This window comes from Eulemur rufifrons, chromosome 17, assembly GCF_041146395.1.
Source record: "Eulemur rufifrons isolate Redbay chromosome 17, OSU_ERuf_1, whole genome shotgun sequence".
Taxonomy (NCBI): Eukaryota; Metazoa; Chordata; class Mammalia; order Primates; family Lemuridae; genus Eulemur; species Eulemur rufifrons.
The window spans coordinates 84,653,488-84,676,627 of NC_090999.1; the positions used below are offsets into that span (position 1 = coordinate 84,653,488).

Genomic DNA, 23,140 nt, shown 5'->3' on the forward strand with positions numbered 1-23,140 from the left:
AATTGGTATTTGAAATTTTTTAAATACCATTTACAATAGCATCCCAAAAATGAAATACCTAAGTATAAATCTAATAAAATACATACAGTACCGATATGTGAAAAACTATGAAGACTGGTTTAAAAAAGCAAAATAGATCTAACTAACTGCTTCAGATTTACAGAATTATTGCAAAGATAGTACAGGGAGTTTCTATATACATTATAGCCAGTTTCTCCTATTATCTAGAAATAAAATATATAAAAACAATAGCACAAAAAATGGAAAGGTGTTGCATGGAATTATATTTTTATAAGGTTCTTATATATTTAGTATATAACATTAATTCAAGGTAGACTGTGATAAATTAATAATGCATAGTATAGGCCAGGCGCAGTGGCTCACACCTGTAATCCTAGCACTCTGGGAGGCTAGGATCACTTGAGGTAAGGAGTTTGAGACCAGCCTGAGCAACAGCGAGACCCCCTCTCTACTAAAAAATAAAAAAAATTAGCTGCCCGTGGTGTCACCTGCCTGTAGTCCCAGCTACTTGAGAGGCTGAGGCAGGGGGATTGCTTGAGCCTAGGAGTTTGAGGATGCTGTGAGCTAGGCTGAAGCCATGGCACTCTAGCCAAAGCAACAGAGCAAGACTCTGTCTTAAAAAAAAAAGAGTGCATAGTATAAATCTATGGACTAACCACAAAAGACACACCTAAAAAGCCAACAAAGAGATAGAATAGAATGCTAAAAAAAAAACCCCCCAAAAAACTGAATAACCCAAAAGAACTACATAAAAGAGGAACAAAAGATCAAAGAACTGATAGGACTAACAGAAAACAAATACCAAGATCAGTAACTTCAAAGGAAAGCAAACAAATCAATAATTACACTAAATGGTAATGGAATAAACTCTTCAATTAAACAACAGATTGTCAGATTGGATTTAAAAAACTAAGACCCATACCATATAAACACTAGCATCATACATAGTAGGTTTCAAGACAAGGAGTATTACCAGAGATAAAGACAGACAATTAATAATGATAAAAGGGCCAATTCATGAAGAAAACATAACAATACTAAATACGTATTCACCTAATTAAAAAGTTTTAAAATATATGAAACAAAAAGTGAATGAACAAAATGTAAAAATAGACAAATCTATAATCATAGCTGGAGATTTTAAACATAATCTTCTTGTTGAGAGAAAAAGTACACATAAAATCAGTCATAAGATAGTAAATTTGAACACTATTAATCTAATTGATAATTTGACCTAATTGATAATTTGGGTAATAATGCTACATCTAACTGAAAAATGCAGTTTTTTCTTGTGTATACATTCACCACAAAACAGACCACACGCTGGAACATAAAACAAAAATCAACAAAATTTTTAAACCTAAAATCACAAAATACAAATAAATTAGAATAGAAATCAAAATAATTATAATCATAATCATAATAGATCTAAAACTTTCCGATTATTTGGAAATTAAGCAACACACTCCTAAACAATCCACGTGTCAAAGAAGAAAATCACAAGAGTAATTTAAAAATATTTTGAACTTAACGAAACAAAAACACAACTTAAAATTGGTGGGATGTAGCTAAAGCAATGGTTAAGAGAATTTAAATGTTTAGATAAAGAAGAAAGGTTTAAAATCAGTTATCTAATCTTCTACTAAAAATTATGAAAAGGAGAAAATTAAGTCCAAAGCAAGCAGAAAAAAGAAACAAACTTTGAGAGTAGAAATCAATTAAATAGAAAAACCAAATAGGGTAAAATAGCACAGACAAATGTTGGTTCTTTAAAAAGATTGACTGAGATAGACTAAGAAAAATGAAAGAACACACAAATTACCTAAATCAGAGATGAAAAAGAGGCTATCATTACAAATTCTGTAGACATGAAAAGACTAATAAAGAAATACTACAAACAACTTTATGTCAATAAATTCAACGATTTAGATGACTTGTACCATTTCTCTGAAAGGTGCAAACTACCAGAACTGATACAAAAAGAAAAATCTGAATTTCTTTATGTCTCATAAACAAATTATGTTTTTTAAGAACCTTCCCACAAATAAAAACTTAAGCATCAGATTAAGTAGTAAATTCTATCAAACATTTAAGAAAATAATAAAATCATACATAAATTCTTTTGGAAAATAGATGATGAATGGAAAATGACCAAATCATTTTAAAAGGCCACCATAAACCTGACACAAAAACCTGACAAGAGTATTATAAAAAAGGAAAATCACCAAACCCAAATCCCATTTAATAAGCCAAGAAATCAAAATTTTTCCTCAACAAAATACTGGCAAATCACATCCAGCAATATACAAAAAAGATACTATATTATGACCCAGTGAGCTTTATCTTAGGAATGCAAGGGTATTCAACATTCAAAGATCAATCAATATAATATATACTATTAACAGAATTGAAGAGAGAATCCACATGATCATTTCAACAGATACAGACAAAGCATTTCATGAAACTCAGCAAACCTCTCTTCCTTAAAAAAAAAATCTCAGCACCTTAAAAACTGATAAATGACATTACAAAAATGAAGATCTATGGATCTGTTGTACCGCACGGGTGCTTATAGCTAATAATAATGTATTGTGTACTTGAAAATACTTTATTAAAAGAATTTGTTCTGTAAAATTTGGATTTGATCAAAAGGCAACGTGTGACCCCAAGGCCATAGGTACCCAAGAGACCTTTAATAAAGGATGTTAATAAAGGCACAGTCCCACAGGTCTCCCTCTCACATCTCCCCCAACCCACCCAATGGTTGAGTGCCCTGCTGTCTTGACTTCCCATTGGCTTCCCATCAGCACCCTAACCTCTCTGGTGCCCGTGAGTAATAAATGTCTTTCATTTCATGTGTTTTGGCTTTACTTTCTCACTGTATCTCACCTGACACACCCATACCATAGTGTTCTTCCCAATATTATTTAACATCTTTAACAAATTATAACACCTATGTGAAGTGAAAGGTATGTTCATTAGCTTGATTGTGGTAATCATTTCACAATGTATACATATATGAAAACATCACATTGTATGCTGTAAACATATACAATTTTTATCTATCAATTATATCTCAATAATGTTGAGGAAGGGGGAAATACAGCCAATATATTTAACAATGTCCCCTGAGACTGGGATCAAGGTAAAGATATTGGCTTTCACCACTTCTAATAAACATTGTACCGAAGGTATCAGTTATTGCAATATGGCAAGAAAAAACTTAAAAATATAAAGATCAGAACAGAGGAAGTGTAAATAACTCTATTTGCAGATGATAATGCTGCTTACAAAGAAAGTTCCAGGGAATCTACAAAATGATTTCTACAACTAATAAATGAGTTTATAAAGTCACTGGATACAGATTTAACATACAAAAATCAATTGTTTTTGGATACACTAAAGACAAATACATGAAAATGAGTATTTTTAAATTCCATTTACAAAGTATACCAAGGCAGTAGGGCAGTAGGTCTCTTAATCATTTCCCCATGATTACCTCTAACAAAAGCCTCAATTAATCATTCAACTATCAAATTCATATTAAATCAATAGTCAATCTGCTTTAATTTAAAATTCATCAGGGAATAATTTACTTAGTAAGCACTACATTAGGCACCATAGGAAATAGCTGAACTAAATCTAATACAAGAACCCTACCATCCTGAAGGCACTTTTAATAAAAAATGAAACAAACAATAAATATATTTGCCTTTTATGTTCAACATATATTACTATGGAATTCAGATAAGGCCATCATTCATTCCCTTGTTTATACCATTTGGTTTGTGTGTTTTTATTTCTATTTTTGTTTTGCTTTTGCTTGTCTTATATGATTTTGTTGGGGGGGAGGCAGAATTTCAATTTTTTGACCACTTCTAATTTCCAGTTTTTAGACCATGTTCTGGGTCTAATGAATATATTAAAGAAAACCATTTTTAGGCCGGGCGAGGTGGCTCACGCCTGTAATCCTAGCACTCTGGGAGGCCGAGGCGGGTGGATCGCTCGAGGTCAGGAGTTCGAGACCAGCCTGAGCAAGAGTGAGACCCCGTCTCTACTAAAAATAGAAAGAAATTATATGGACAACTAAAATATATATATACAAAAAATTAGCCGGGCATGGTGGCGCATGCCTGCAGTCCCAGCTATTCGGGAGGCTGAGGCAGGAGGATCGCTTAAGTCCAGGAGTTTGAGGTTGCTGTGAGCTAGACTGACGCCATGGCACTCACTCTAGCCCGGGCAACAAAGCGAGACTCTGTCTCAAAAAAAAAAAAAAAATATATATATATAAACAAAAAAAAAAAAAAAAAAGAAAACCATTTTTAAAGGTCTGTGAAGAGAAGAATTAATTATTTTAAATTGCCCTAAAAGTTAATTTACCTTTCTTCACTGAAGCGACGACCAATCTTTACTTTACACTTGTCCTGGGGGAGGCATGCTGCTAGTAGAGGAACTGTCCGCAACACTTTGTTTTCCTTTAATTAAAAAATTAATTACAACATGGATTTTTGCTTAAACACTTCTAAACCTTTTATGATGAAAATATGATTCACAACTTTACATGTAACTTTCACAAGTCTTTTACTAAAGACCACACTTTAATAAAAAGAGGTAAGTTTCTCTGATTTATCAGTACTAAGCATAATACAAGCATACCTTTTTATTCTATTTTGATATGTTTATAGGTTTAGTGATCAAACAAGATAATATTAATCTATATAATGATTAGGATTATAAAAATGTAAATTTGTGTTTAAATTGAATCATTTATTCTGACAACTTTTTTTTATTTCAACAGTAATCACATTTTTGTACTACATCGGCTTGAAGATAATTGCTTAGATCTTAATGCACAGAAAGCAAGGTAGTGTTCAAAAAACAAAACAATGGGGCAAATCAAAGGGACACAGAAGCCAATCTTATCAATGGCTAAAATGGAACAATTTCAGAAACATAAATGATATAGTATTGGGTTATAACCCAAAGTGTAAAAAAGACTCTAGAGTGATATGAATGAATAAATAAATGAGGGAGAAGGAACAAATCTTCCTCACAAAAGAATTCTAAGTAATAAATGTAAATACTTCCCACTCCAGAAGCCAGAGCTTAATCTCTCCCTTCCACCAGAGTGTTTTATGGCCTTGCTTCCAAAGAATATAGTATGGAAAGAGAACAAAATAATAACTTTAGAGTAGAGAAATCTGGTGACCATTTCTGAAAATTCCATTAACTTGATTATCATCAGTAGTTTTTTCAACATCCTAGTTTCCAACATTGGAAACCACCTTTCTTGTTGCCACTTTGGAAACCACCTTTCTTGTTGCCACAAGAATTCTATCCTTAATCCTACAGAGCCAGGTGATTAGCTACTCTGCCTTAGGTGGTTTTAGGACATTTTTCAGTGTTTCATATAATGTTCTTCCCTCCTTACCACCACCATGAGACTTTGACACAATCACTTCCCCAACTTTTATCAAAGTAATAAATGTATATACATCAAATTAAACATACAAAAGATTTAAAATGCCACACGTATTCCCAGATATACTCCCCAGTACCACTTCTCAGAGGCAATCACTTTAACTCTTTTAGCTATTTTTTTCAGGTAGTTATCTCCATAACTCCATATAATATGTGCTTTGCTATTTCTTGATTTATCAATTTTAGATATTATCTAAAAACTACCAATTAGCATCATAACAGCCATCATTAATGTAAGTATATATGTTTGTGTATATATATATATAAAAAGAGAAAGAGACAGAGAGAGAGAGAGGAAGGAAGGAAGAGAAATTCATTTACTTTTCACAATAAACTGATAAAGAAATATATCTTCTGTTGCATCCATTTTACTAACGAGGAAACTGAAACACAGACAGGTTACTGAACTTGCCCAGGGTTACAGAATTTACAGAGCTATTAAGGGTTTGAACTCAGGCAACCTGGCCCCAGAGCCCTCATCTTAACTAGTCCACTTTACAGCGTCTCATAATAAATGAGGATTTAGCTTTCTAACACCAATCCTTATCCCCACATCTTCTAATATTTTTAGTTAAATCAATAAACAGTTGTGGTATTATCACATATATTCGTTTTTATCCATGGTTCCTGGCTCATAACTTCTATAATCCTTGTTATAATGTTGGGGCACTTTAGGCCTCAGGAGAGAATCTCTCTCACCTTCTCCTGTCCTCCTTTCACCTGCCCAAGGCAGCACCCTGATCTGACTGTGGGTCAGAACACCCTCAGTCCAGAGAGGGTCCTGCACCACACCCTGGGAGAAAGAATGTTGCACAGAGAGGCCAGGAAGCATCTGAATAGACAGGCCTTGCTGGGTTTAGATCAAGTGCTTTTTGTCCAATCACATTTCTACACAGTTGTCAATTTTTATTATAATGAAGCCTCCACAAAAACACAAGAGGACAGGGTTCGATGAGCTTCTGTAAAGCTGAACACGTGGAGGCAGATAGAAGGTGAATAAAAACTCATCCCTGTGAGTTGGCTCGCCCCAACTCCATGGGGACAGAAGCTCCTGCTCTCAAGACCCTTCCAGATCTCACCCTATGTATCTCTTCATCTGGCTGTTTGTTCATCCTTTGTAATAAACCAGTAAACATAAGTGTTTCCCTAAGTTCTGTGAGGTGCTCTAGCAAACTAATCAAACCGAAAGAGGGGGTCGTGGGAATTCCAACTTGAAGCCAGTCTGTCAGAATCTAGGGGAAGGGGACAGTTTAGAGGACTGAGCCCTCACCCTGCGGGATCTGACACTATCTTCCAGTAGATAGTGTCAGAATTGAATGAGAAGATACCCAGATGGTGCCCACTGCTCGGCGTGTGGGGAAAACCCCCCACATGTGGTCACAGACGTCTTCTTCTGTGTTGATGATCGTTGTGGTGTGACAGTAGAGGGAAAAACACAGTTTGAGAGTTTTTCCCAAAGCAACAGTGTTGCATTATTGTGGCTAAATATATATTGTGCACAAAGGCCAAGTAGTTTAACAAAACACTTCTTTCTTATAAAGCTTTTTGTAATTTTTGAGATAAGTGTTTTGTTTTTATCCTTAAGTAATTTTCTACATATTTATACCTACTCTTTGAAATGCTCCATCATATCACTTCCATATCACCTCTATCAAATTTCCCTTTCCCTAAGACCCCTCCTGGAACCTATCCAAATGGTTTTTAATCACTTTTTTAGGGGAAAGTCATCAAATTAGCATCCTTTTATTGAAAACAGTGAAGTTAAGCACAGGTAGCCCAGTATTATTGAGTTAGATGAAGATTGGAAAGTTCCTTTGTTGATAAGAAACTGTATAACTATATCTATGTATGCATAAAATACATTTGTAGCACACACAATTATGGCTGGATCATCCAAATCATGGACTAAGCACGGTAAAAAATAAATTAAAAAAATAAAAGATTTGAAAACATCAAAATTGCTACAAATCAATGAAAATATCCACATTTAAAAAGCCATCAACTGAGTGTGGTGCTTCACCCCTATAATCCCAGGTACGTGGGAGGCTGAGGCAGGGGGATTGCTTGAGGCCAGAAGTTCAAGACCAGCAAGACCCCATCTCCAAAAAACTGATTTTTCAAAAGTTAGCCAGGCATGGTGGCATGTACCTATAGTCCCAGCTACTCGGGAGGCCAAAGCTGGAGGATTGTTTGAGCCCAGGCATTTGAGGTTACTGTGAGCTATGATGACACCACTGCACTCTAGCCTGGGCAACAGAGTGAGATTCTGTCTCAAAAAAAAAAAAAAAAGAAAAAAAGAAAGGAAAAAGAAAAAAAAAAAAATATATATATATATATTAAAATAAACAAAACCAAAAACTTACTTATACATTTACTTTGTAATACTAACATGCTAAAGCTATTGCTACTTCAGCAAGACATCAAGAAACATAAGCTATGACCAAAATAAAAAAAGAAATGATTTTCTTAGCTCTTTACTCACAAAATCTCATCTTTTCTTCATACAAAGTTGTTGGAGTTCCAAATTTATACACTATTCAGTAACACAATTTTTATGAAATCTTATCTGTCCCTAAAGCATATGACTCTATACTATCACATGATGTATAAAAGAAACAATTTTTTTCTCAAAGAGAAAGTATTTATCATCAATTTCTTTCCAGAAATGCTAAAGAGCTGGGAAGGATGAGTATGTTAATCTGTGTGCTTCGTCTGTTGTACTAATATTCTATTTGAAATTATATAATTTACAAAACCTTACTCACCTCTGCTGGATGCTGAATTATGTACAAGTGGGTGGAGATATGCAAAGGGTGCACTGGTAGAAAGGGACACAAGCACACTTTCTGAGGCCGGCTAAAGGGCAGAAAGAAAAAGAAAACTTGTAAAGTTTTTAAATACAATGATATAACAATTTCCTAAATCCCACTTCATGTATATAAAGAGGTTTGCTAAAACTGCATTCTTTTCAAAATGAAACACCAAGAATAAATTTAATCAATCTGACTTCAGACATGAGAACTTGGGAAAAAATTCAAGTAAATTCTTTACCATCTACATACTAATAAAGCACCTCAAAAAAGTCTTATCTTAGTTATCTTTAATGGAAGAATACTCACAAGTCACCATTGTCCTTTTATTCATAAAGCAACACTTCTCCTAACTTCTATTCCAAATCAAGAACAGATTTCACATCAGAGAGAAACCTGACAACTCTTCTACATGAAGGAATATTTTTACATTCCCTCTCACCTCCACCTGGGGATACTTTTCTCCACTTACACAATTTCCTATCCCATCCCTTCATTTTCTTACATATCGAATTTTGATTTCTCCTTCACATCCTCTCTATTACTTAAGCAATTAGTTTGTATTATAACTGAAATTCAGAGCATCAGGTCTTCCTTTGTCATATGTCGTGATCATTTTAATAAGCAATAACACATAAAAGGCAAAAATATTCACGGAACAAAATTATTTACTAAATAAAAAACAACTAAGCACTTTATGTGTAAACATTGTAACTGTGATTTAAGCTAAAACTAATTGCTTTGGCTCATGCTTTGATATGCTCATAAAATATCATTATCTATTTATTTTAAAGCATGTCCTCTTTATTAACCTAATTCTAATTACAATTACTTCAAACAAATAAAACTATATTTCTTTAAAACATTTTGCAATTCCAGCTGACCAACTTTACATTTAGCAAGTTACTTTATAAGATGAATTTGTGCTTATTTGCTACTTTAATATCAATCTTTCTCCTACTGCCCTCCTCTATAATGCTCTCCAAGCACTATGATGGTGACTAGAAACCATCTCTCACTACACTAGTGCCTAAGTGCAGAGTAATTGCTCTCCTCGTCCTAAAATCTTTTTCCAAGGAACAAAAGAACCCTCTACATCCAAACTTAACTCCTAGAAGGTTTAAATATTTCAAGTCAATAATGGATTAAATAATTTATAAATTCAACAAATTTTTATTCAAATATTTACTGCACACCTAAGTGCCAGATATTAGGCACTTGGGACAACAAAACAAACAAAGATTCTTGCCTTCATGGAGTTTATTTGTTCTCATCATTCACGCCCGAAAGGACTTTTTAAAAGTTCCTTGCTTTGCTGGGCGTGGTGGCATGTACCTGTAGTCCCAGCTACTCAAGAGCTGAGGCAGGAAGGTCGCTCGAGCCCAGAAGTTTGAGGGTGCAGTGCAATATTATGGCTCCTGTGAATGGCCACTGCACTCCAGCCTGGGCAACACAGCAAGACCCCATATCTTTTTTTAAAAAATTTTGTAAGTTCCTTGCTTCCTATGAACTATTATACTTAACAGGAAAAAAATAACACATAACTACATATCAAAACTGATTATTTGTAAATAATGAACATTCATTTTAAAGTAAAAAGCTACCTCTAGAATTTATATACTTCTGAGGAATAGATTAATATACAAAGAAATATAAACCGGCCAACTGAGTATAGGTTTGGAGAATAACTATTAAGATGTGTCACTGACAATGTCACTGTCTTACTATGTGACCTTGGGCCTGTCACAGCTTTTCAATTTCCTCCTTTGTAAAACTGGTAACACTAAGGAACCAAGAAAGTTTTGAGGAATAACCACTGAATTACTGGCAAACATTATAAAAATGTAATCATCATTGGCTATTATATTGAGCTAATTTGTAACAGAATGACCAAAGTAGAAGCTGAGATTTTCCCTTCTCTATATTTACGGTATACTATAAAGGTAGCATAAACACTATTTTTCTATGCATTATTAAAATCTATACAACTCAATGAATGTTAATTATACTCTTAAAATATAAATCAAACCTTCAAATAATTTCCCTAAGGGAATTTTATAAAATAAATTTTTTCTTCTTTTTCATTAAGGATGTAGAAATAAATCAGTAGGCTTCCTGTCAGACTAAGACCGACTCGCTTCCTAAGTGAATGCTATAATACAAAGCTAATCTGTCACTCTGGGCACGCTATCTCTGACAGCCTGTGGGCTAATAAAACTATATCTGACATAAGACTAGAGATGCTAGGACCTATAAAAACACCTTTCAAAAGCTTAAATTTCTTCCATAATATTCCCTGAAAGCTTTTTTCCTCATAGTACTGATTTTAATCAAGAAAATCTCACATAATTTTAAAGATTAGTGAATAGATTTACAATAATTACTATTTTTAAGGGATTTCTTGTACCCACTAAAAACAAATGTAGAACCCAGGAAAATAATGCACCTCAAATTTTCCAACTCGCAACAAAATTTTTATAGTCCCAACAGAGTGAAAAACCAAGGAACAAAATGTTTCATAGCTTTTCATTGAATTAGTTGAATAGATACACTGCATTACACATAAAAATAGCAAAAACTTTTCCAATTTTAAAAGTCTTTGAAAAACTAAATACCACAGTGCCCTCTGCTGTCATTTTAAGGAAACTAAAATGATCTGTAAGATAAACTCTAATTTTTCAATTTCTGAAACTATATATTTCACATAACCAATGAAAGGAGAAACAGCTTTACATTATGATTATTATAATAAATTTTCATCTCTTAAATAGAAGCAAAGTAGATAACATCTTATATGTCTCACTGATTCAAGTATAAATAACAATGATATTCTCACATCCCCCAAAATTGTTTTTCTTACTAGATTCTTTTTCCTTATAACTGGCTTCAGGAATGGAGGAAGAGCAGACTCAGAAAAAAATCACCGTTGTAGGTCGGAAAGTAACTCTATAAATATCTTTAGATGAGAGTTTCAGAGACCTGTGCCTCAGAGGGCATGCCTAGAGCAGTGGAAAAATTATCATTCTTTGAACTGTGGATTCACATCTTATTGTCACTAACAATGAATCTCACCCTAAGTATATACTGTACTTTGAAATAATGAATAATGACAGTGAGATTCCATCATCATATTTAGCAAGACATTTTTAAATAGTTTATTTCACCATTATTTCTTATTTTAATATCTATTTTTGTGTGTTTTATGAGGCACATCATAAATTAATATACTATAAATGTAAGTAATTATAGATAAGTAAGTATAGCTAATAGAAATACATCCTAAATTTTTTTAATCCATTATAGTGTGTAATCAAAATAATTATATCACTGGCCTATAGATAAGTTTGTTCCTACTATAGGATCTATAATTATTAAAGTTTTGGTGACTATTATAATTAAAGAAGGCTTCATAGAGGCCACATGCCCAGAGAACAAAAGCTTTGAGTCCAGAGAGATGACTATATACAGTAGCTATACAAAGCCCCTGCTGAAACTGTGATGACAAAGTGACAGATCAACTAAGACTGAGAAGCTTATCATAATCATCTTACATTCGGTTATCCTATTATTTACTTCCTTTCCTTTTATAGAAATATAAATATAAAAAATAGCAAACAGCTTTCTTAGTAGCAAAGTAAGCTAATCACTCTTTCCTCAGCAAACTCTTGTTTTGTACTTCCGTAATTTGTCTTAAATATTACTTAGACATGTTTTCTCACATATAATTTGCTACAAATTCTTCAGGAAACAATTTCTTAAATCACTTTTGTATGACCCCAACTATGCATATATTGGGTATTGGATATTGAATAAATAATGATTGAATGAAAAAAGAAAATCCACATGATTTATCAAACTGAGCCTCCAGGTCTGTTTGTAGCAGAATTCTATGCTCCTTATCCACTGGCCAATGAAAGGGAACACCATGGATGTTCATCCTTACAAGCAAGAAGTCAAAAGTCAAGCTAGAGATATTTTACAAAGAATAGAAGGAGGGGACCATGTTACTCGGAAACATTTTCATTTTGTTTAGTCTCTCATCTCCTTCCCTTATCTAAAAACTGTCTATATTTTAAAATACAGATTTTATACAGCTGATTTATTGGGGGAGTATTCCTCCTAAATTTAAATAAATGTCCATTTCTTCAAAAGATAACAAAAAGATTTGAGAATTTTCTTCAATATAAAATAGAGAAAATATATTAAGATTTAGGTTAGTATTACCTTACATAAAAGAATACAACATTGTTTGGAATAAGCCACCGATTTTGATGCCCCTCCCCCCAAAAAAGTGGTTTTCATCAATGCAACATTTATGTTCAGCTGATAACTGAGTACTATTGAAAGCCCCAGAATAACAAACTCTCCACTCTGAGGCAATTTATTTATGGTGACCTGAAGCATTAACACACACAAAATTATGGACCTTCCTATGGGCTTCTGAATCTAGAAAAACTCCCTTACCAGTGAAGAAGCTGGATAACAGCAAAATAGACTAATTTCATAAATAGCAATAATAATTTCATGGAGGAAAAAAAGGAAGAAGGAGGAGGGAATAAAGAGAAGGAAGGAAAAGGAGAAGGGAGAGAAAGAGGAGGGAAAGGTAAAGAGAAAGAATATTTACTGTTCACAGGCACTATGTTAAACATCTTTATTTTATTTTCACAAAAACTGTCAAAAGGAGGTAGTATTATTCTCCTAATTTAAAGATGAAGACTGGGCACAGTGGCTCACGCCTGTAATCCCAGCACTTTGGGAGGCCGAGAGGAGGATCGCTTGAGGCCAGGAGTTCAAGACCAGCCTGAGTAACATACCAAGACCCCCATCTCTTAAAAAGTTAGCCAGTCATGGTGGCATGTGCTTATAATTCCATCTATTCAGGATACCAAGGCAGGAGAATTGCTGGAGCCCAGGAGTTCGAGGCTGTAGTGAGCTATGATTGAGCCACTGCACTCCAGCCTAGGTGACAGCGTGAAACCCAGTCTCTGAAATAAATAAATAAATAAAGATGAAGAAACTAAGGCTTAGAGAGATTAAAAAACTTTCCCAAGAGAAAACAGAGGTGCAATAGGACAATTCTGTCTGACTCCAAAATGCATGCCTTTAATCAGTTTAAGTCCACATAGGCAGTTAATGTTAATTGGAAAGTTTTAACACATAACTCTATCTAACTGCTCTAGGCCCCAGAAAGCCTAGCACTAGAATTAAAATATTTGGAGATAAACAAACCAACCTTAGAGTTTGAAAGAGGATCCAGAAGCAAAAGGTCAAAACCAAAACATCCATAAAAGTCTCCTGTATAACATGGCTTAAAGTAATTAAGGATACCATAAGAAATATGAGGAAGCCAATTCACAGGAAGCTAACAGTATAGTAGAAAACATAGACAAAACAGTTAGAAGAATAAACGATTCAAACTTGGAAGACAGCAGGAAGGACAAGAAATGGTTTCCTGCAAGACATAGCACTTGAGCTGGACCTTGAACCTATCTGATCGCAGACAACAGAGATGAGGGAGGAGTCCTTTCACAGTGGAAAAGTAACAGAACACAGGCACAGAGCCATACACAAAAAACACCTGGTTAGGGAGCAGTTTGGCATAGCTGGAGAAGGAAGTATGTGAAGGGTATGGTAGAGGAGGAGACAAGTAGTCAAGCTGAGGACTGACCTGCAGGACTTTGATATCACACACGAGTCAGAACTGCTTTCTTTAACTAAAATAAAAGCACAGAAGGTCTCCAGGAAAGGAATAAAATGAGTAGACTCAGATGTTAAAAAAATAATGAACTTAGTTGAAAGGGAATTGGATAGATGACAAAATGGAGGTTGGAAAACTACTTCAATTAGTACAGGACTGTAAAAATTCATGGCAGACCAATGGCACTGAGAAAAGCCAGGTACTAAAGAGTAGTTTAACTACCACCTCCCCATGAAGCTCTACGTAGTGGGTCCCTCCCACCTCTGTGCTCCTAAAGCACATTATTCATATTATAGTACAGTTATCGCTTTATATGTGTTTCTCCCATTAAAGTTCCTTATGGTAACAGCAAAGTTTCATTCATGTTAATAGCCCCAGGGCCCAGCTTGGTAAAAGAATACATAAAATAAACATTTGCAGAATAAAATATCTGAGATGTGTTCACTCAGTAATGAGATGTGACTGCAGAATAAGACTGGTTCCAAACCATACTTCATACAAGGCCAGAGTGATAAATTGTACCATTCAGACTAAAAGTCATGCTGCCTATTTCCTCTCCAAAGAGGCACTACTAATCTGATTGAGTCCAGCTAGATTCCAAGACGTGGACTGAGCCACACTTCCTAGAAGCTCAGGTCACTGCATGGTAACAGGTCCAGTACTCAGAGAGGCCTTCTCTGTCTTTGTTCCTTCCAGTTGGATAGATGTTCCTAGAGACAGAACTGACCATTACTGTCACCTTATTTTATTCTGTATTTATTCTATATTTCCCTCAAAGAGAGAAAAGTTCTCTCTTCAGCCATTTAGACTAGGTAAGGCTCTGGCCCAGCTTTCTAGAAAGTTCTGCATGAGGGAATACAGGCCCAAGCAAAGCTGACAACAACATAGTACCTTCTGTCAGGGTCTGAGCTTTTATTTTACCCCACTTGAAAGCCAATAACAGACTAATAAATTCTGTTTCATGGATGCTATCAGAAGATAGGAGACTCCTGAATTAGAGAAAAAGTACTTTATTATTCATGGTACTGTAAGCAGCCCAAATGATGTTTAAATCAGTTTTCCATGTGCCCAAGTCCCACAGCAAAGTGGAAGATGAGTGGATTTTGTTACAGGAGAGAAACACTGGGGTTGGGAAATCACTGTTTCTATGGGAAGCAGTAAACAGCCTGCTCTTTGCTGGGAGAATGATCTCATCTCTCAAGTTGTTGGTATAAACACAACCCTGAGAAATGACCCAGGTAAGAGTATTCAAGACCTTGAATTCTTAGCATACCAGAAAGATGTGTAGAAGTGTTAGAGACTATACTAGGTTGAACAGTGTCAACCAAAAAGATATGTCAAGGTGTAACCCCCAGTACCTGTGCATGTGACCTAATTTGGAAATCAGGGCTTTGCAGATATAATTAGGTTAAGGATCTGAGGATGAGATCATCCTGGATTTAAGGCGATTTTCAATCCAATTACTGTTATCCTTATAAGAGAAAGGAGAGGAAGATTTGACACACAGAAGGGAAGGCCACATGAAGATGGAGGCAGAGACTGGAATGATTAATCTACAAGTGAAGGAACATCAAGAATTGCCTGCAGCCATGAGAAGTTAAGAGAGAGACATGGAACAAATCCTTCCTCAGATATTCTAGGAAGTATGTTCACAATGTCAGGTTCACAAAAATAAAGACAAAGAGATTGATTTCAGGAAAAAAAAAAAAACAAAAAACCCTACTGACATCTTGATTTTGGAATTCTGCCCCCAGAAGTGAGAGAATAAATTTCTGTTGTTTTCAGCTGACAAGATGTAATTTGTAGTATCAGCCACACGAAAGTAATACAGAGACCCATGAAGGAGCATCTCCTAATACCTGGTTCTCACCTGCCACTGTGCCTTGTGCACATACAAGTATTTCTCTCCAGAAACTTATAACGATATTAGCTATGGTTTGGGGGCAGTCACTAGCATTACTTGGTAGCCTTGCCAGAAAACAATCTTAAAACTTTTGTACCCCCATAGTAAGCTGAAATAAAAAAAAAAAAAATAGCATAGAGAAGGGAGTGTTTGAAATATGACAGAGTCCAAAACCTGTATTGTGCCAAACTTATATTAAATAATAAATGTTAGTTGCCCCTAAAAAAAAAAAAAATCTTAATACTATCAAAATTTCTTAATACCTCCTAATATCTTGATCAGTTTCCCAGACATATAGTGGGATTTGGCTGTTTCTCTACCATTCTGACCAATTTGCAAGAGTAAACCTCAAAAGAAAGCTACAAAATGTCCAAGTTTAAAAGACACAGAACAGTAATCTGGTGTATGTGGATGGATAGTAGTTATAGGGGTCACGACAGATTTTCAGATGCTCCACTTATTGTGTAATGTATGGCTTTTTCTACGGAGCATACACCTCTTTCGTATTCAGATAAAAATATTTTTTTTAAAAAAAAGCACCAAAACAATGTGACCTCAAGGTTTCTCTAACAATCTGTGTTTTCCAGATCTTTTCACCAGAAAAGATGTTTAACATTTTCTTATGATCATACTCAGGCAAATTAGTTAACAATATGCTACAATGCTAGTCTTATCTCTTTAGTACATTATGTTATATAAGACAAAGTAAAAAAAAAAATAGTAAATTATGGGAGCAAAAGCTGATTAGGAGCTATACCTAAGTTAATTAAATTGATAAAAGTTATCACCATTAGAATCCATCTCCTGGGATGCTGCTTTCCCTAACAGTTCTCCAGGATTGCAAATTAAAAGTCAATTAGTAATAGGGCTATGAGTTAGCAATACTGAAATGACTTTATGTGCATACTAGAGTTGAACAAATAAGTAAATATGTTGTACATAAGGAGAGTCATATTTCTCATTGTCAAAGAATTAAGCTACAAATAGAGAAAGGAAGGAGACTAGAATGAACCTGGTAGTATTGGATAAAATTTATAGTTTCTTTATATATGTGCCCACAGTCTCATATTTGCAAAGTCACCTAGATTCAGAAATAAATACAGATATAGGTCTATGCATGAGTCAGTACATATACAAAAATATCCTAGTTTTGGCCACTGATAAGATGGACATTCCAGTAGCAATGAGCACACATAGTATGCATATCTTGGTTTCCAATACCATTCTACAATAAATCAGGGCTTCTTGAAAAAATGATTGAGTCCAGGCTGGGGCAGGGAAAATACAAAATGAGCTTGGACCATCTTATGGTGCTAGAAAGTAAGAAAGTTTTCAAAAAAGGATAAGAATTTCAAAAGAGTCCAGGAACTAACCTGAAAGAACTCCCAATGGCCCAAGAGGGAATAATTTGAACAATAAAATAAATAACAATAGTACTAGATTATAACCCAAGAATAAAATAAATATCCATAATCCCATACAGATATAAGCAAATAATTTAATAAATAAATAAATAAATGGGAAGAAGAGACAGCTCTTCCATATGGAAAAATTCCAATCAATAAATATAGAAAGAATGGAGGAAATAGAAAATCACTATCAGAACACCATAGCTGTGATTGTTGCAAGCAAGAACCACTAACAGATGCTAAAATCAGTGGGCAAAACCTTGAGGAGAAACAGGATATGTGCAAAGTCTCACAGTAACTGCCCCTCCAAGATATTAACTACATAGAGAAAAAGAGTAATTTTATAGTAGAAAAAAATAGCAGATACTACCTTCACCAAATGATCAGGGTTAATTTCATGAGAAATATGACATATAGACATCACGTACCTCTGATACAATACGCTAAGAAGGGCACATCACTCTGCAGTTATTCTTGCCAAAAATTTATAACCTAGTTCTAATTATGAGAAAATATAAGCCAAACCCAAATAGAGCGACATTCTTCAAAATAACTGACCAGTGCTCTTCAAAAGTATCGAGATCATGAAAAACAAGAAAAACCTGAGGAAATATTACAAACTAAGAAGACTGGTTAAGACATGACAATTAATGCAATGTGTGACCATGAGTTAGATCCTGGACTAGAGAAAAAGGACTTTAGTGGAAAAACCAGCAGATTCTGAACATAGTTAATAGTGCTATACCAATGTTCATTTCTTAGTTTTGATAACTGAATTTGGGAGGTAATTCTTCGTGGGTTTCCTACATTTCTGTATGTTTTGTGAGCGAGGCACTAACCCTTTGCTCTGAATTATCTTTCCAAAGGTGTCTGTACAGCAAACAGTCCTGGAAGACAGAAATAAGTTCTCCCTCTGGGTAAAGGGCAAGTTTGCTTGTAACCCAATATAAAAAATTTGGGAATCCTAAACTCAAGGTTCTTCAGCCATGATGCAAACCCACTGTGTGCATAGCATCTACATAGTCTTCTCTGCTAAGCCCATATAGGGCTTGGACTGGGAGGGGAGAATAAGGGGAACCAACACAAACATGATGAAGTTCATGCTAGCTGCTGTGCCATGAGTAATAAAATCCTTTGTCTTTGACTCAGCAATTTTTCTTTTCTTTTCTTTTTTTTTTAATTTAATTTTCACAAGAAGATTCAGAAGAGAAAAATTTCATGTCTTTTGCCAGCATCCATGAAACTCCAGCAGGCTAACTTGCCCACTTACAAATAATATAAAATCTCAGACCCTTATAATTCTTAACAGCACTATAGTCATGTACAATAACCACATTGAGTTATTGAATGAAGAATATATAGGAATTCTCAGTATTATATTTGCAACTTTTCAGTAAGTCTAAAATTATTTCAAAATTAAAACTTACAAATAAAATCAATCAGTAGCCAAATACCAACTCCTCCATGTCAAAAGAAAACAATAGTTCTAGATAAATTCTTGTTATCAGCCCTTTATCGGATGTGTAGAGAGCAAATATTTCTCCCATTCTGTAGGCTGTCTATTTGTTTTAATGATAGTGTCTTTGGCTGTGCAAAAGCTTTTTAATTTGATCAGATCCCATTTATTTATTTTTGTTGCTGCTTTGATTGCTTTGGGGGTCTTCAAAAATTCTTTGCCTAGGCCAATGTCTGAAAGGGTCTTCCCAACATCTTCTTCTAGAATTCTTAAGGTTTCATGCCTTGGGTTTAAGTCTGTTATCCATTTTGAAATGATTTTTGTGAGAGGTGAGAGGTGGCAATATAGTTTCAATCTTCCGCATGTAGGTATCCAGTTTTCCCAGCACCATTTATCGAAAAGAGATTCTTTTCCCCAGTGTATATTTTTGTCCGTTTTGTCAAAGATTAGATTACCATATGTGGATGGTTTCATCTCTGGATTCTCGGTCCTATTCCAAAGGTCTATGTCTCTGTTCTTGTGCCAGTACCATGCTGTTTTAATTACTATAGCCTTGTAGTACAGCTTGAAGTCTGGTAGATTGATACCACCCAGTTTGTTCTTTTTACTTAAGATTGTTTTGGCTATACGAGGTATTCTCTGGTTCCATACAAAGCACAGAATTATTTTTTTTAGATCCATAAAGAATGATGATGGTACTTTGATAGGGATTGCATTAATTCTGTAGATCACTTCAGGTAGTATGGACATTTTAACAATATTGATTCTACCAACCCATGAGCAAGGTAAATTCTCCCGTCTGTTTACATCTTCTACAATTTCTTTTCTTAGTGTTTCGTAGTTCTCCCTGTATATGTCTCTCACCTCTTTCATTAAATATATTCCTAGATATTTAATTTTCTTTGAGGCTATTGTAAAAGGTATTGCATTTTTTATTCGAATTTCGGCTTGACTGTTATTGGTGTATATGAATGCCTCTGATTTGTATCCTATTGATTTTGTATTCTGAGACTTTACTAAATTCGTTTATCAATTCTAGGAGTCTCTTGGTTGAATCGTTGGGGTTTTCTAGATATAATATCATATTATTGGCAAAGAGTGAGAGTTTGATGTCATCTGCCCCCATTTGGACGCCCTTAATTCCCCTCTGTTGTTTAATTGTTCTAGCAAGTACTTCTAGCACTATGTTGAATAGAAGTGGGGATAGTGGGCAACCTTGTCTGGTTCCGGTTCTAAGTGGGAATGCTTTCAATTTTTCCCCATTCAGTATGATATTGGCCATGGGTTTATCATAAATGGACTTGACAATTTTAAGGTATGACCCGTCTATGCCTATTTTGTTAAGAGTTTTTATCATAAACGTGTGCTGTACTTTGTCAAATGATTTTTCTGCATCTATTGAGAGAATCATATGGTCTTTGTTCTTGCTTTTATTTATGTGGTGAATTGCATTTATAGATTTGTGTATGTTGAACCAGCCTTGCATCCCTGGAATAAAGCCCACCTTGTCATGGTGAATTATTTTTTTGATATGCTGCTGAATTCGATTTGTTAAAATTTTGTTGAGGATTTTTGCATTTAAATTCATGAGGGATATTGGTCTGTAGTTCTCTTTTTTTGTTGTGTCCTTTCCTGGCTTTGGTATCAAGGTGATATTGGCTTCATAGAATGAGTTAAGAAGGGTACCACCTTCCTCAATGTTGTGAAATAATTTCTGTCGTGTAGGTATGAGTTCTTCTTTGTATGTTTGGTAAAACTCTGAAGTGTAGCCATCTGGCCCAGGACTTTTGCGTTTTGGGAGGTTTTTAATTGCTGCTACAATTTCTGAGCTTGAGATTGGTCTATTCAGAAATTCTATAACCTGCTGGGTGAACTTAGGGAGGTTGTATGATTCCAGGAATTTGTCCATTTCCTCCTCATTTGGGCATATAGGTTTTTATAGTAATCGAAAGCAATGTTTTATATTTCCGTGGTGTCTGTTGTGATCTCTCTTTTTTCATTTTTAATTGAGTTTATTAGAGTCCTTTCCCTTCGAATTCTTGTCAATCTCACAAGAGAGTGTCAATTTTGTTTATCTTTTCGGAAAAACAGCTTTTGGTTTTGTTGATCTTCCATATAGTTCTCTTGCTCTCAATTTCATTTAATTCTGCTTTGATCTTAGTTATTTCTTTTCTTCTACTAGGTTTGGAATTGATTTGCTCTTTTTTTTTCCAATTCCTTGAGACTATTTATTAAATTGTCAATTTTTGAGCTTTCTGTTTTTTGGATGTGAGTGTTTAATGCTATTAGTTTTCCTCTCAGGAATGTCTTTGCTGTATCCTACAGGTTTGATAACTAGTGTCTCCATTATCATTTAGTTCAAAGAAACTCGTGATTTCCCTCTGTATTTCCTCCTTGACCCAATAGTTATTAAATAATAGATTGTTTAATTTCCATGACTTTGTGAGGTGGTGAGTATTTCTGTTGGAATTGAACTCTAATTTTATACCACTATTATCAGAGAAGACACACAGTATTATTTCTATTTTTTTGAATTTGTTGAGGTCTGATTTGTGGCCTAGAATGTGATCAATTTTAGAGAAAGTTTCACAGGCTACTGATAAGAATGTATATTCGGCTTTATTTCGGTGGAATGTTCTGTAGACGTCTGTCAGACCCTTTTGTTCTAGAGCTCTGTGTAAGTCCATTATTTCTTAGCTTATTTTCTGTTTGGAAGATCTGCCCAGTTTACAAGAATGGAAGAATAGGCTCCACATGTACTTGCCATCAAACTGGCACTAACTGATCAACACTATGGTGCTCACATGGTAGTAATATTCTCCAGAGATTATAGGGTTGGGGGGTGGTAAACTCACAACTAATGGATGTGGTGAGCATTGTAGAGGGGAAGGGGCATGCCTCTAATCCTCGCTTGGGTGAGGCAAAGACATAAAATGTAACCAAAACGTTTGTACCCTCATAACATCCTGAAATAAAAATAAATAAACAATAATAATAATGGGGTCATCATTGGCACTATATAATTGGTATGTATTATATTAGGTTCTCCTTTCAAAGAATTCATGGTTTGCTTTAGCAATGATAATCCCTGCATTGTTTTTCAGTGACTTCCTCGGTTTGGGAGTTGGCATTAAAGATTCAATTTCAAGTACATTAAATGTTACATATATGCTTTGTTTGTTAACTATGTATCATCAATTTCAATGGCAATTAAGCTTTCAAGAATTCACCCTACTGGGGAGAGAGTGGAGTGATTCAGAAACAAATTACCCTCCTATGGCAGGGGAAGACTGTGCTTAAATACCACAAATACCTCATTACAAGGTAACTTTGCTTTCAGGATAATGCCATGACATTTGCCCCAACAGCAATTATAATGAGATAAGTTTATTCATAAAACCAAACAAAATCTTCTAATGACAAACATTAGTAGTTATGTTACCTTTCACAAGTTAATTATACTTCCCGTATTAATTTTTCTATGTACATTAACCTATTTGATCCTATAAAGTAGGTTAAATCCCTGTTGCAGGTAAACAAAGCCACCAAGAACTCAAGCTTACTCAAAGTCACACAGTTGATTAGTGACAGAGCTGGTAAAACAAAACTAATTCAGTTCAGTGATCTCTCTCATCACTATGGAATGTCTTATTTTCTAATGGTTAAATGGCAAATTTTATGTTATATGTTTTTTACAACAAAAAAAATGTTTTAAAGCTCAAAAAAATATATTTTATACAATAACTAGAATTCACTTTTCTTTCACAAGCTAAATAAAGCAAGGCATTCTGGGATTCATAAAAATAAATATAGCTAACATTTATTGAGTACTTAGCATACAAAAGGCACTGCTCTAATCACTCTGTCTATATTATTAATAAGTCACTCGATCCTCATAAGAACACCACGAAGCAAGCAACTGTTATTATCTCAGTTTTACATTAGGTGAAGCTGAAATACAAAGATGCTCAGTAACTTATTCAATGTCACAAGCCAGGATTCAAACACAGGCAGTCTAACTTTAGAGCCCATTTATTACAATTAGCCTGCCAAAAGGATTTGAATAGACATTTCTCCACAGAAGATACGCAAACGACCAAAAGACATAAGAAAAGATGTTGAACATCACTGGTCAGTGAAATGCAAATCAAAACCACAATAAGATATCACTTCACACCTACTGGGATGGCTACAATTTTTCTAAAAGGACAATAATACATATTGGCAAGGATGTGGAGAAATCAGAAACCTCATACATTGCCGGTAGGAATGTAAATAGTGCAGCTACTGTGGAAATTCCTCAAAGAGTTAAACACAACAACCATCTGACCTAGCAATTCTACACTTAGGTATACATCCAAA

The 23,140-nt window shown here is 34.7% G+C and overlaps 1 protein-coding gene across 1 annotated transcript in view; it reads right to left on the reverse strand.

Moving 5' to 3' along the window:
* The window catches only part of DTWD2 (DTW domain containing 2), an 84,924-nt gene that overhangs the window by 50,609 nt on the left and 11,175 nt on the right, over window positions 1-23,140 (reverse strand). Inside the window, exons 2-3 of the mRNA XM_069492571.1 lie at window positions 8,268-8,358; window positions 4,402-4,496 (exon numbers count right to left, since the gene is read on the reverse strand). Of these exons, the coding sequence (XP_069348672.1) occupies window positions 4,402-4,496; window positions 8,268-8,358 (186 nt within the window). The remainder of the gene's footprint in view (window positions 1-4,401; window positions 4,497-8,267; window positions 8,359-23,140) is intronic.